Here is a 13552-nt window from a genome sequence, read left to right on the forward strand (position 1 = left end):
GAAGCTTATATAATATTGCTCTTGATTCCAGGGCAAAGTTTAATGTGATGCTAAAGTAAAAGGGCATATTTTATTTAACCTTATACTCAGGGATATCACAACCAATATTCCTCCTCTGCCGTTATTTCTAACTCACCTTAGTTCAAGGTGATAATTGAAAAATTAAAATTTCATGCAAACATTCTGTGCTACTAAGTGTTCTTTGAAGCAAGGACACCAGATGTACTTCCAGTGACCTAAGAGACTGTGAATCTGAAGTAAATTACAGCTTAATTTCTAAAAAAAGAAAGTAATCAACCTCTACTAAGAAAGCATATAATATAATTTTTCTTGCCAACATAATATTATTTAAAAGCATCTGCGTAATAGCACGAGCTCTATGTAATTTGTACTCCCAACAGAAAATATTCCATACATGGCAGCTTTTCTAAACTGTAACTTTTGTCCTTTTTGTTACCTGGCAACTGCTCGTAATAATTTTGATAAGCTGTGAAAGCCATGCTATCATGGGGAAGACATTAACAATGACACAATGGCCCAACATTTCCTAAGTCCACTGCCAAACTTAGCATTATTTATCTATCTCAGGTTCTAATGCAAGGAGAGCAACTCATTGGCAGGAGCTACTAATCTCATCATTCTGAATACCCCATTATTGTTATCAAGCTCTTTGACTTTGGTAAAGAGCTGCTGTAAAAGTGTCACAACCTTTGTGACATGGGAGGAGGGGAAAGAGCCATTAGTAAATTTTCTCACAGGGAATAGAGCAATAGCTTGGAAAACGCTATCTTGATCGGGCAAGTAATGACAGAAAATCAGTTGCAGATAAGCAAGAGGAAAATAAGACTCATAACTACTTCCTTCTCAGGTGAAATAGCTTTTCCTAGGGAAGAAAGGTATATTTTACATACAGAGAATATAATATATTCCCAACGGGGCAATTATTAAGCTATATTTTTAACACAGAGATTCCTAAAATTATTTTGTGGAAGATTATCTCTCATGCTTTACAACCTGAACTATGTCCCTGATGTAACATAGGAATAGTCCAGAGATTCCCCAAGGTCACATTTTATTCTCTATTTACAGTTATTTCACAACAATAGCCTTTTCAAACAAGGTTCAATATTCTTTTTCTTGCGCGAAGAATTTCCCAAGAGTGCATTTAACCATGCTGTCATATTTATTTTCAGGGAAACATTCAAATAATGAAAAGAAAAAACCGAAGCAAACCAAAACAGTGGGACAACCTCAAATCTCATTTGATCATTCAAGACTACTTGAACTTTCTGTTAAAGAAAACATTGAAGTTGTTTTTAGAGCGTGTGATCTTTAATGTTGCTCATAGAATACTGTAATCAAATATATCAAGTGGTCATGAGTATTGGGTTGAATGAGTGTACATGTGTTGGGTGTGAACTTTAAGAAAGATTGTATTTGTCTCTTACTATCCATAAGTCAAAATCTTTTTCCCCTATCTGTTATCTATTCAGGTTCTTAGGCAAGTATACACAGTTATTTCAGAGAAACATAGTTAATTGATGTCAGCCATTCTGTGAAAGTATCCATCAATTTGTCTACATTCCAAGTATTTCTGATAATTCCAAAGTGATTAAATTTATACTTCAATCCTGTTAAAAAGATGGAACAAATTTACAACTTTCATCTAACAATTTATTCTCAAAAAGTTGATGATCTGCAGTTGGGTCATAGTACTTTTTCTGTGATTACTATCATGAACTGACTCAATGCTTAGACCTTCTATGACTTGGGATGCATTAGTAGTAGCAATTGGTGATGAGCAGCACATGATGTGGATATATCACAGCAGCTTCAAAGGTATCTTAGATAAGTGTGACACAAGAGACTATTGAAGGGAATATCACACAGTAGGGAATTTCCAGCCAATTCGTTACAAATCTCACAGTTTGGGGGCATCACAAAAGAATCAATAGTGATGGGGAAACAGAAGCTCCTCAAATTCACTTAAACATGGTATTAGAATACAGTAATTCATGCTAATTGAATTAAATCTTACAAAATCTAAACTGAGTCTATTTTCACATCAAACTTTTAGACTCTTTATTTGTGAAAGTATTTTTCAGAAAATGTGCAGATGATAGCAATTCTTTTTTTTCCAAGCCAGAAGCAAAGGATATGGCTCCTTAAGCACCTCTAGATTCCCTGCAGGAACCACAAACAATTCATGCTGTATCTAGTGTTTTTTTCATACTGCTACACAGGCAAAATTCTAGACAATATATATCTGTTTTAGAAACATTGCCCATTATGTGGTCACCACATGAAAGCTGTGGCTTCCCATGCTGGCAGTCTCTGAGATCGGCATTGTTTGTATGGATTAATTCACCACACAAATGAGTACTTTTTCCCATACCATCATCTCCATCCCCACTCCCTCCGTCTCTCACACACACTTTCCAACAGAGAAAGATTTTAAATATCAGAGGGAAAATCATTTGATTTCTGAAAGCCAGCTCACATAAAAGCTTTAAAATAACTTCTATACAATGGTATAGAATGGTATATAGGTGTGGGACACGGTGGCTCAGTGGCTAAGACACTGAGCTTGTTGACAAGAAAGGTCAGCAGTTTGGCGGTTTGAATCCCTAGCGCTGTGTAACAGAGTGAGCTTCCACTATTTGTCCCAGCTTCTACCAACCTAGCAGTTCGAAAGCATGTAAAAATGCAAATAGAAAAATAGGGACCACTTTGATGGGAAGGTAACAGAGTTCCGTGCACCTTCGGCATTTAGTCATGCTGGCCACATGACCACAGAGATGTCTTTGGACAGTGCTGGATCTTCAGCTTTGTACCAGAGATGAGCACCACCCCCTAGAGCCAGAAATGACTAGCACTTAAGTGCGAGATGTACCTTTACCTTAACATTGGTATATGTTATACATGGTCTTAAAGATGAAGGTGGGTCAGAATGAAGCAATTGCCAGTTTATTTCATTTTGCTGTGATTAAAAATAATAGTGATTCTTTGTCATCTTGGAAAGAAAACACTCAGATCAATATAGTAAGTCTTTTAAATGTTCTACTTTGTTTTGAAATACTGAACTTCCATTGTTTGCAATCACTGCTACATTTCTTCGTGAGAAAGATAAACTCTTCTCTAACGATCTGGTGAAAAATTAGGTGACCTGGAGGCCAATTTGAATGAAACAAAATAAACAGAAAAAGCACGAATTCTATGTGGTTTTGAAGCAATTCACATATTCCACTGAACAATAGTAGAATCAAAAGCAGGGAAAATGAGTTCCAAAGAAAAGGCAAAATGTTTATTGTTTAAATAGTTTGGCAAAAAACAATTTACAGTAAAATCAAAAATTTTAATAAAAATTTCTTCATTTGTAATCTCCTTGACAAAGAACTTAATCCAAAATATACTGGGCCACCAATAGACATTTTTTTCAGGCACTCTGAATCCATCTCTTATGTTTTCAATATCAGGGTATATCTTTTCCACGTGGTCTGAGTGAGAATAGATGGATCAGTCTATTTTCAAACTCTTATCATTTTTGTTTGTGTCCAACCTTGTCTGTTCTGTCCTTTTAATGAACTTCATTAAGTATTATTAAACCACACACAAAATTAAATAAAAGCATGTGACTGAAGACAATGAAGACAATCTATCAAGTCATTTCTAAGCAGAGAAACAATGATTACAGGTGAACAAAAATAAGTGGGAATGGGAAGCAACTTCTTGATTCATATTGGCTTCCCCGTTGAGTTCCCTCTCTCCCTTGTTCCATCCATCCATCCATCCATCCATCCATCCACATTTATAGGAAGGCAGGACTTCTCAGATAACTATTGCTAGATCTGTATGAGTGCACACTTGACTTCTAGTCCTCCAGAGACATGGCAGCTGGCTGGATGACTTTGGGCCAGCCATTTTCTCAGTGCAACCCGCCTCACAGTATTGTGGGGAAAAGAAAATGGAGCACTATGATTAGGGGACTAGAAATTAAAACATGCGAAGAATGGCTGCAGGAATTGGGTATGTCTAGTTTAATGAAAAGAAGGACTAGGGGTTCCAATATCTAAGGGTTGCCATAAAGAAGAGGGGGCTCAACCTATTCTCCAAAGCACCTGAAGGAAAGACAAGAAATAATGGATGGAAACTAATCAAGGAGAGAAGCAACCTAGAACTAAGGAGATATCCCCTAACTGTGAGAACAATTAATCAGTGGAACAGCTTACCTCCAGAAGGAGGCTTTGGACAATCAGTTGTCTAAAATGGTATAGGGTCTCCTGCTTGAGCAGGATGTTGGACTAGAAAACCTTCGTCCATTCCAACCCTATTATTCTATGTTCTATGCACTTGGTAGGAAGAGTTCTACATCACAAGCCAACTCCCTTCCAACTCTGTTATTCTGTTCTGTTAAACTATGAACACCACCTTATTCAGAATAAAGATGGCATAAAAATAATACATAAAAAGATAGGGTTTTTTTGCACTCTTGCCCAAGATGTGTGGAAGTATGTGTATGGAAGTAAAGATGTTGAAATAAACTTTAAAGTATAAACAAAATAATTCAATCCTTCGATATATTGCTAAAAAGGAAACAAAATTACAAAACATTTGCTGTGCCAGTTATCTTGTCCTTTTTTCACTAATTAGCAAAATTATTTTGAATATGCATACTTCTATACCAAATCCACAACTCAATGAACAAGAAAAAGGCAACAATATGCATCATATTTAAAAGCATCTCACCAGTTATGATATTCCCAAGTATGAAATTAACATTATATAAATTAGTCTTTGGAAATCTTAGCCGATTTACTATCCTCATTAGTAGTTGTCCTCCTAGATGTATATTTTATACTGATAATATTTTGTCAGTGATTTAAGGCAGGGGTCCCCAACCACCGGGCCGCGGACCGGCACCGTCCGCGGAACAAGTCCTACCGGGCCGCTGGCTTGTTGGCGCCGCCATCTTTTTGATGAAAAAGCTTCCGTGAGCTTTTCCGGTAGAAAGCTCACCGGAAGCACGTTTCATCAAAAAGATGGGCGCCAGCGCTTCCGTGAGCTTTTCCGGGTAGAAAGCTCACCGGAAGCACGCTTTCATCAAAAAGATGGCGGCACCCAGCTGATGCCGGGTACCGGGTCGCGGCGCCCAGCTGATGCCGGTACCGGGCCGCGGCGTAAAAAAGGTTGGGGATCACTGATTTAAGGCATGCACTGCTGAGGCAACCTTGATATTCCTCATTTCCAAGGTTACTAAAGAAATGAGCAGATTTTAAGTATATAAGAGCAAATGTCTTTAAAACCGGAGAGGTAAACATCAGATGATTTAGCTTATCAGGCAGTGAATTACCTTTGATAGGTCTCCAGCTTCCAAGTAGAAGCAGATAACAAATATGTTCCATGTAACCCAGAGGATTAGCCAGACAGCATACTGTAGAGAAGAAAAAGAAAAAAAAAACATGATTATTTTTTAATATCATTTAGGCTGAAAGGATTCTGAAAAAACAAACATGAAAATGCTGACACAGGCATGCATACACAATATGCAATCATTTTGTTATATGAAAGAGGTTTTACTTACTTTCCCAAATAAAGACAAAATGAGTGGCATTTCATTTCACATTTACTCCATATAATAATATGATAAGAGTGCTAGTCCTCAATGAATGATAATTTCAGCAACCATTCAAACATACAGCAGTGTTATACAACTCGTACTTATGCCTGAAGTTATGGCCACAATAATGCTCCCATGGTCACGTGATAAAATTTGAGCACTTGGCAGCCCATTGACACAACTTCAGAGGCACTTCAACTCCCACCTCTTGCATATCTTCCCCCATCTCTGCCCTTTTGGCCACTTTGTACAGTGGCACGTCTGGGGGATGGGACGACAGTGGTAGTACTGGGGTTAATTGTCCCCTTCCATGAGCCCCTACTTCAACTCAAGCACTGCTGATGTCACCACCATCATGAAGAGGATCACCTCAAGCCCCATACTGTGGCCAAACACCCCAATGCCACATTGCAAAGCACTGCTGCCCTGTCATCCATAGGTCCTGCTGTCCCCACCAAATCTTCACCATCTTCATATAGGAGGGGCTTCATATAGATGTAAAACAGATGGGGAGAGGGAGTTGAGCTCTATAGCACCTGACAAAAGAAGGGAGCACTTCCCCTGTATCCAGCCAACACTGACTAGATTTGGCCAGGAAGGAGGGGAACCATCACAAAAGGGTGCTCTCAGTTTCCAATTCTTGCAGGTGATCCAGAAGGATTCTGTAGTTGACGGTACCAAAAGCTGCTGAGAAACCAAGAAGCACCAAGATGGGTACCATTTCTATCCCATCTCCACAGTTCACCCTCAAGTTAAAGCAACACTATCTCTGTATGAATCCTTGCATGAATGAAATGGGTCTCCGTGTCACATGCATATTCATACTCAGTCTTTGCCAATATGCATAAATTCATAAATGATGCACAAATATGCATAAGTTCAGTTTTACCCCAAGATGCTCACATTCTTCCATGAAACCTCAAATTTGCAAATGAGGGACAACTTTGCAAGCCAAAATTTTATTAGTCACAGCTACCATTAAGAAAGATAAGCTACGTACTGATAATTCTGGTAATTCTCAAAGAATAAATAATAATGTCATGCTAATCTGCCTCAACTCCACGATAACTAAATTAATTATATAAGACCATTACATTACTAATATCAAAATTGTTTCCAAGCAAATCAAAACACAACTTTACAGTTATATGGTCTCATTTTATCATTTCATAAGCCTACTTAGTTGTTTCAACCATGTAAATCAGCGATTCTGTTTTATTTGTTAAAGGTAATTATATCTCAATTATCCACAGTGCTTGGCAACCAGCACTGTAAAAATATGTTTATACAATGATTGCATCCTCCCAGTCATCTGATCTCCATTTGCAACCTTTCCTGCCAGCTTTTATCAACCAACGTCAATGGAGAGATTCATATTCATTTAACAACACATCTTAACAGATAACAAATAATCAGAGTTGGAAGGGACCTTATAAGTCATCTAGTCCAACCCTCCCCGCCCAAGCGGGAGACCCTACACCATTTCTGACAAATGGCAGTCCAATCTCTTCTTGAAAGCCCCAAGTGATGGCACTCCCATAACTTCCGAGGGCAAGGTGTTCCATTGGTTGATTAAATCTCTCCTTGTTCAGTTTCCATCCATTATTCCTTGTCTGGCCTACAGGCACTTTAGAAAATAGCTTGACCCCTTCCTCTCTGTGGCAGCCCCTCAAATATTGGAAGACCGCTATCATGTCTCCCCTGGTCCTTCTCTTTACTAGACTAGCCAAGCCCAGTTCCTGCAACCATTCATTGTATATTTTAGCCTCCAGTCCCCTAATCATCCTGGTTGCTCTTCTCTGTACTTTTTCTAGAGTCTCAACATCTTTTTTATAATGCAGTGAACAAAACTGGATGCAGTATTCTAGGTGTGGTCTTACTAAGGCTTTATAGAGTGGTATTAGTACTTCCCTTGATCTTGATTGTATCCCTCTGTTAATACGATTTAGGATTGCATTAGCTTTTTTGGCTGCTGCTGCATATTGCTGGCCCATATTTAGCTGGTTGTCCACTAAGACTCCAAGATCCCTCTCACAGTTACTGCTGTTGAGCCTGGTTTCACCCAGTCTATATGTGTACTTTTGGTTTTTCTTGCCTAAGTGTAGGACTTTACTTTTCTCTACATTGAATTTCATTTTGTTAGATACGGCCCAGTGTTCTAGTCTGTCAAGATCCATCTGGATCTTGAGCCTATCTTCTTGGGTGTTAGCTATTCCTGCCAGCTTAGTATCATCTGCAAATTTGGTAAGTTCCCCTTCTATTCCCTCATCTAAGTCATTAATGAAGATATTGAAGAGTACTGGGCCTAAGACGGCACCTTGTGGCACCCCACTGCTTACTTCCCTCCATGTAGACTTAGACCCATTAAGGACTACTCGTTGAGTACGGTTTGCCAGGCAGTTGCGAGTCCATCTCGTGGTGGTGCTATCTATTCCACTTTTTTCTAGCTTACTAAGAAGTAGGTTGTGGTCTACTTTGTCAAATGCCTTGCTGAAATCTAAATATATTATGTCCACAGTATTTTGCTGGTCTAGTAATTTAGTCACTGTGTTGAAGAATGAAATAAGATTGGTTTGGCATGATCTATTCTTAACAAACCCGTGCTGACTGCTAGTTATTACTTTACTTGTTTCTAGATGTTGGCAGATCTGGTTTTTATTATCTTTTCCAGTATCTTCCCGGGTATTGATGTTAGGCTGATTGGTCTATAGTTTCCTGGGTCTGTTTCTTTTCCTTTTTTGAAGATGGGAACCACATCAGCTCTTTTCCAGTCCTCTGGTAGTTCCCCGGTGCTCCAGGATTTTTGAAGGATATGGTGCAGTGGTTCTGAGATGGCCTCTGCCATCTCCTTTAAACTCTGGGATGTAATCCATCAGGCCCCGGTGATTTGTTTTCATCAAGATCAGACAGGTGTTCTCTTACTATTTTTTTTTTTTTTTGCTTATTTTAACTTTTATTTCTGGTCTATCTTTTACAGTTATGTGTTTGGTGGGTTGAGCTATAGTTTCTTTTTTCTTTTCTTGCTTTCTAGCTAATCTAAAAGCAGAGCTGAACCTTCCTTAGGACTGAAGATTCTATTTTTCAGTGCAGACTCAGGTAGCAGATTGCAGAATCATAGATCTCTAAAGTGAATCTGTGATTCTGTGAGCAACTCAAAATGCCTGCCTGCTTTGCCTGCTTTTGGGTAAAAGTTGCTCTTTTTTAATAAAAGAATCAATATTTACATATATGGTGTGTTGTGAGTTAATTTTGTGAGTTTGCTTGCTAGCAAATTTTATGTGACAGACTCAGGTAGCCGACTGAAGAAAGCTAGATCTCTAAGTGAATCTGTGATTCTGTGAGCAACTCAATCTGCCTGCCTGCTTTGCCTGATTTTGGGTAAAAGTTGCTCTTTTTTTATAAAAAAATCCAATATTTACTTCAATATTTATAATATTTACATACAAGCCATGCCCAGCCAGTCACATGACCCCCAAGCCACACCCACAACTTAGGCCACACCCACATAACTGGTTAAGAAATTTGAATCCCACCCTGTTCGGCTGAGATCGGCATATGTGGGACTGATTGGGATATTGGAGGGGTGACAATGAAATATAATGTTATTATATTTTATTTATCTATATATTATATTATTGTATTTTATTCCAATTTCATTTTAAATTGTATTTTATTCCAATTCCAATTTTAAATAGTAATAATTTGGATTTTAGTAATAATTTGTGTTTGGAATTCTGCATTTTGATATGGCCCATGGGCTAACCAATAAAGTAAACTAACTAACTTAATAACTATTGTGATTTGCTTAACAACCATGGTAAAAAAAGGTTATAAAATTGGCCATAATCCATTTAACCAATTTGTTTAGCAAAGGAAATTCTGGTTGAGGGCTATCTATTTGATTAATGCATTTCCTTTCATTTCTTGTCTTAGTTTGACTGGAAGAAGATGGGAAGTTTTAGTTTCTGTTTAAAATTTAAAGACTGGAACCTAGATTAATTGACCAAACCACTGTTTTGTTTCAATTCATGGTTATTCTCAACCAAGATATGTATAGATGAAGGATGGATTTAGGAGGATCTTAGATTGAATCCCAATTTTACAAAAGGATTTAACAGGCCACACTGTAAAACTTGGCAAAAATCCGATTGGGTCCCTAAAGTAAAAGGCACTGACAGGATGAGAGAAAGTGTTAACTTCAAGAATGCAAGAGGAGTGCATAAGATACAACATAAGATGACAACAGATACAGACTCAATGTAAACCGCTCCAAATTTGATTGTAGAAAGTATGACTTCAGCAACAAAGTGGTCAATGCCTGGAATGCACTATCTGACTCTGTTACATCCTCTAACCCCCATTCCTTTAACTTCAAACTATCCACTATTGACTTCACCCCATTCCTGAGAGGTCTGTAAAGGGTGTGCATAAGTGCACCATTGTGCCTACCACCCCTGTCCTATTGTCCCCATTTATTCGTACCTATTTCCTATATCCTTACTCATGTTTATACTTATACCTATTATCTTGTAAGCAATTGACAAATCAAATAAATCAAATAAAAATAAAATAAAGATAGCTGAGAATGGTTAGTGGTTAGTGGCAGGTGGCAGTTAGAAAAACCATTAAAATAGATTTAAAAATCCACTTGCTTAAGTTAAGGCTCTGTTGTACAAGGAAGAGTGATCTTATCTAGCCCACTCCTTCCAGAATATTTTAATAAGCATAAACTTTACCCAATGAACAAAGGCAATTTGGTCACCTGTGTTAACAGTAATTATTTATTATATTAATGCTGATTAACTGCAGTTATAATCTAACCAACCAAATTGAATATTTGTATGCATCATTCCCTGGAGAGGATATATGGTATAACTTCTCCCTCCTCCAGGTATTGGCTATTAGTCTTTGGTACTGTATTGGTTAATAAATAAATTCATACTTCAATTTAATTATATCTTGGCTTCCATTTAAATATGCCCTTGGTAGGAAGTATTCTACTTCAAAAACCAACTCCAAATCATAGGTTCTGAGTATGATTTCAACAAATTACAGTTGGGATTACCTTGTTGACACTTTCAAAGCAGCACTAAATTGTAATTAATCCAAAAAAGTCTACTCTTTTCCTTGTGGCTGCTCTGGAAAATGAGTGATGTTGGTAAAATGTGCTAATATCTCTGCTCCTTGCTTGTCACAATAAATTAATGTCACTAAATAAATAATAAATTCAATAAATAAATTCATGGCCCATCAAAAATGTGCTACCCTACAAGTGGCAGTTCTGTAAATTCTGCTTTGAGCCATAATGTTTGTAAGTATTTTTCCAAAGCCAATTTTAAATTCCTGGCAAATTTTCCTTTCTTTTTCTCAAGAGGAAAAATCTATACACAGCTGAATTTTCCTTTAATCATTACAACTTTAATCATCTATAAATAAGAAACCCTGTGTGCTGATAGATGTAAGTACTAATTAAGTTAGATAATTAATTAATGCATGGACTCTGTTTCAGGCAGGTGTGCAAATGTGCTTTGCTGTAAGAACAGTAATTAAAGCTGTTCCTAAGCATACAGCATTTCTTCCCAGTTCGTCTTATCTTCTTTGGAAGATAGGTCAATATTATTATCAACGTATTGATGATATGTTGGTGAAGGGATTGGATTGGAAAATAATTAACTCACCTAAAGCCAGCTAATGGTTTGAATCAAAAACTTCCTAGTTCACAGTAATCACAGAATGTGACTGTACTAGATCCTAACTGTTGCCTTGTATTATGTGATTGCTGGTTACAATTATCTTCAAAATCAAAGCCTCATTACAAAAACTTAAAATATTGTAATTGTTTCAAATTTGTCAGGCTATATAACCTCCAGGTTACAGCCATTTAAATACCTCTTTGGGTTCATGCCTGAACTAATCAATGTGACAATGCAGCATAGAAGGTCTGTAGCAAGATAAGGAAACAAATCCCATACCATATCCTATTTCTATTTACTGCTGCATTTTATGAGAGAGTTTCAAATTGTGAAAACCTGCCCTCCTGTTTTCTGGGAATAGTTAAGAGAACTACATAATCTGGCAGCAACCACGACACAAATCACAAGAGTCAAAAATCAATAAGGTCTTTATAACAATGTAAAATTAGGATTGCCAGGCTCAACCCCCAAGAGGGTATGTCATACCTTTCAGAGACACACAGAAGAGAGAAATTCAGTAGGTGTGCTGATTAAAAGTGGGAGAAACAGGATTTGGATTTTTATTAAAAGTCTTGGGCTATATAGAAACATAAGTAGACACACTTTATGAGCGGGACAGCAGTGATGCCGTGGTACCTTCAAAGGCTGCATAAATTAATGGGTTTTGTGGATAGATTCACCACACGTATTCTTTCTTGCACCTGATTAATTTGTGGAGAGAGAATATTGGTTGTAAGGAAACAGTCATCTTTAACACTAGGAGGGGAATATTTAAACTAATGTCTAGAGATCTCAAAGTTAATTTTTTGGTGGGAGGAGGTAATGGGTATTTCAAATAATACAAGCTCTAAGAGTTTCCTATAAGATCAGCAACATAGCTACAGTTTATCTGCAAAGACAGGTGACTGAAAATAGCCATGCTGATATAGATAATCCTCAACTTTTGTCCATAAGGAGCTGCAGTGGCACAGTGGTTAGAATGCAGTACTGCAGGCTAGTTCTGTTGACTGCCGGCTGATCGAATCTCACCAAGCTCAAGATTGACTCAGCCTTCCATCCTTCCAAGGTGGGTAAAATGAGGACCCAAAATTGTTGGGGAACTATGCTGACTCTATAAAACCACTTGAGGTGACTGTCAAGCACTGTGAAGCAATATATAAGTCTAAGTGCTATTGCTATTACTATAATTGAGCCCAGAATTATAGGTCTGATCATGCCAGTTGCTAAGTGAGTCACCATGTGATTGTGCCCAATTTCATAACCTTTTTTGTAGTGGTTATTAAGCAATTCCATAATACCCAATGAGTGTTTTTTTTTGCTAGAAATCAAAAGTAAATGCCAGTTCCCCACAAAATAATGATAATAATAGTAATACTAGTAATAATATGGTCATGGGACTTCAGGATTCTGCCAATGTCTACAAATGCAGGCTGGTTGACAATTGCCCAAAATGCAGTCAAGTGACCATGGAGGGGTGACAGCCACCAGAATTTTGAAACCGGATTGTAAGTACGGTTAGTCGTTGACTTGCAACCATTCATTTAGCAACCATTAAAAATGGCACCATAAAAGGGACTTACAACTAGTCTTCACACTTACAACTGTCCCATGATCAAAATTCAGGCTCTTGGCAACTGGCATGTATGTATGATTGTTGCAACATCCTGGGGTCACATGATCGCGGTTGGCGATCTTTCCAGCCGGCTTCGAACAACTAAAGTCAATTGGGGGGGGGGGAATGGATTTGCTTAATGACTGCATGATTCACTTAGCAACTGCAATGATTTGCTTAATAACTGTTGCAAAAAACAAAAGATTGTAAAATCAGCCGCTGTTTACTTAACAACCACCTTAGAAATGTTGGTCCCAGTTGTGGTTGTAATTTGTAAGAACCTGTAGCTTTGAGGAGGTCTGTTGTAATTTTGAACAGTCTCTAAGGGATCAGTTATTAAAGACTATCTGTACCAAACATACCAACTCTGTCTTTTTCTATATGCATCATGTCACATGCCAGTAGTTCAGTAGAATTTGTCTCGCAATACTGCAAAATTATTTGCCTTCTGCATCCCACAGACATTTATACCTGGAGAACAATCCCTTCAACCTCTGGTAGAATGAATACTTTCCCTTGACATTAAATATAAAGAGAGGATTTCTTTCTTCGGCTCTACCTATTGTTCCTTTGTCTACATCTTTTTTTTAAAAGCTTCTTCCTTTTCTTTACACCTACTGTTCCTGTGTG

At 37.7% G+C, this 13552-nt stretch overlaps 1 protein-coding gene across 5 annotated transcripts in view; it reads right to left on the reverse strand.

Moving 5' to 3' along the window:
- Positions 1 to 13552, reverse strand: part of NKAIN2 (sodium/potassium transporting ATPase interacting 2) — a 586804-nt gene that overhangs the window by 265031 nt on the left and 308221 nt on the right. For all 5 annotated transcript variants that reach the window (XM_087972540.1, XM_087972523.1, XM_087972547.1 and 2 more), the window contains exon 3: positions 5351 to 5431. In XM_087972540.1, coding sequence (XP_087828666.1) covers positions 5351 to 5431 — 81 coding nt within the window. The remainder of the gene's footprint in view (positions 1 to 5350; positions 5432 to 13552) is intronic.

The sequence above is a fragment of the Notechis scutatus genome, chromosome 1, assembly GCF_049901735.1.
Source record: "Notechis scutatus isolate UNSWTSFEM ecotype Mainland chromosome 1, rNotScu1.2, whole genome shotgun sequence".
Taxonomy (NCBI): domain Eukaryota; kingdom Metazoa; phylum Chordata; class Lepidosauria; order Squamata; family Elapidae; genus Notechis; species Notechis scutatus.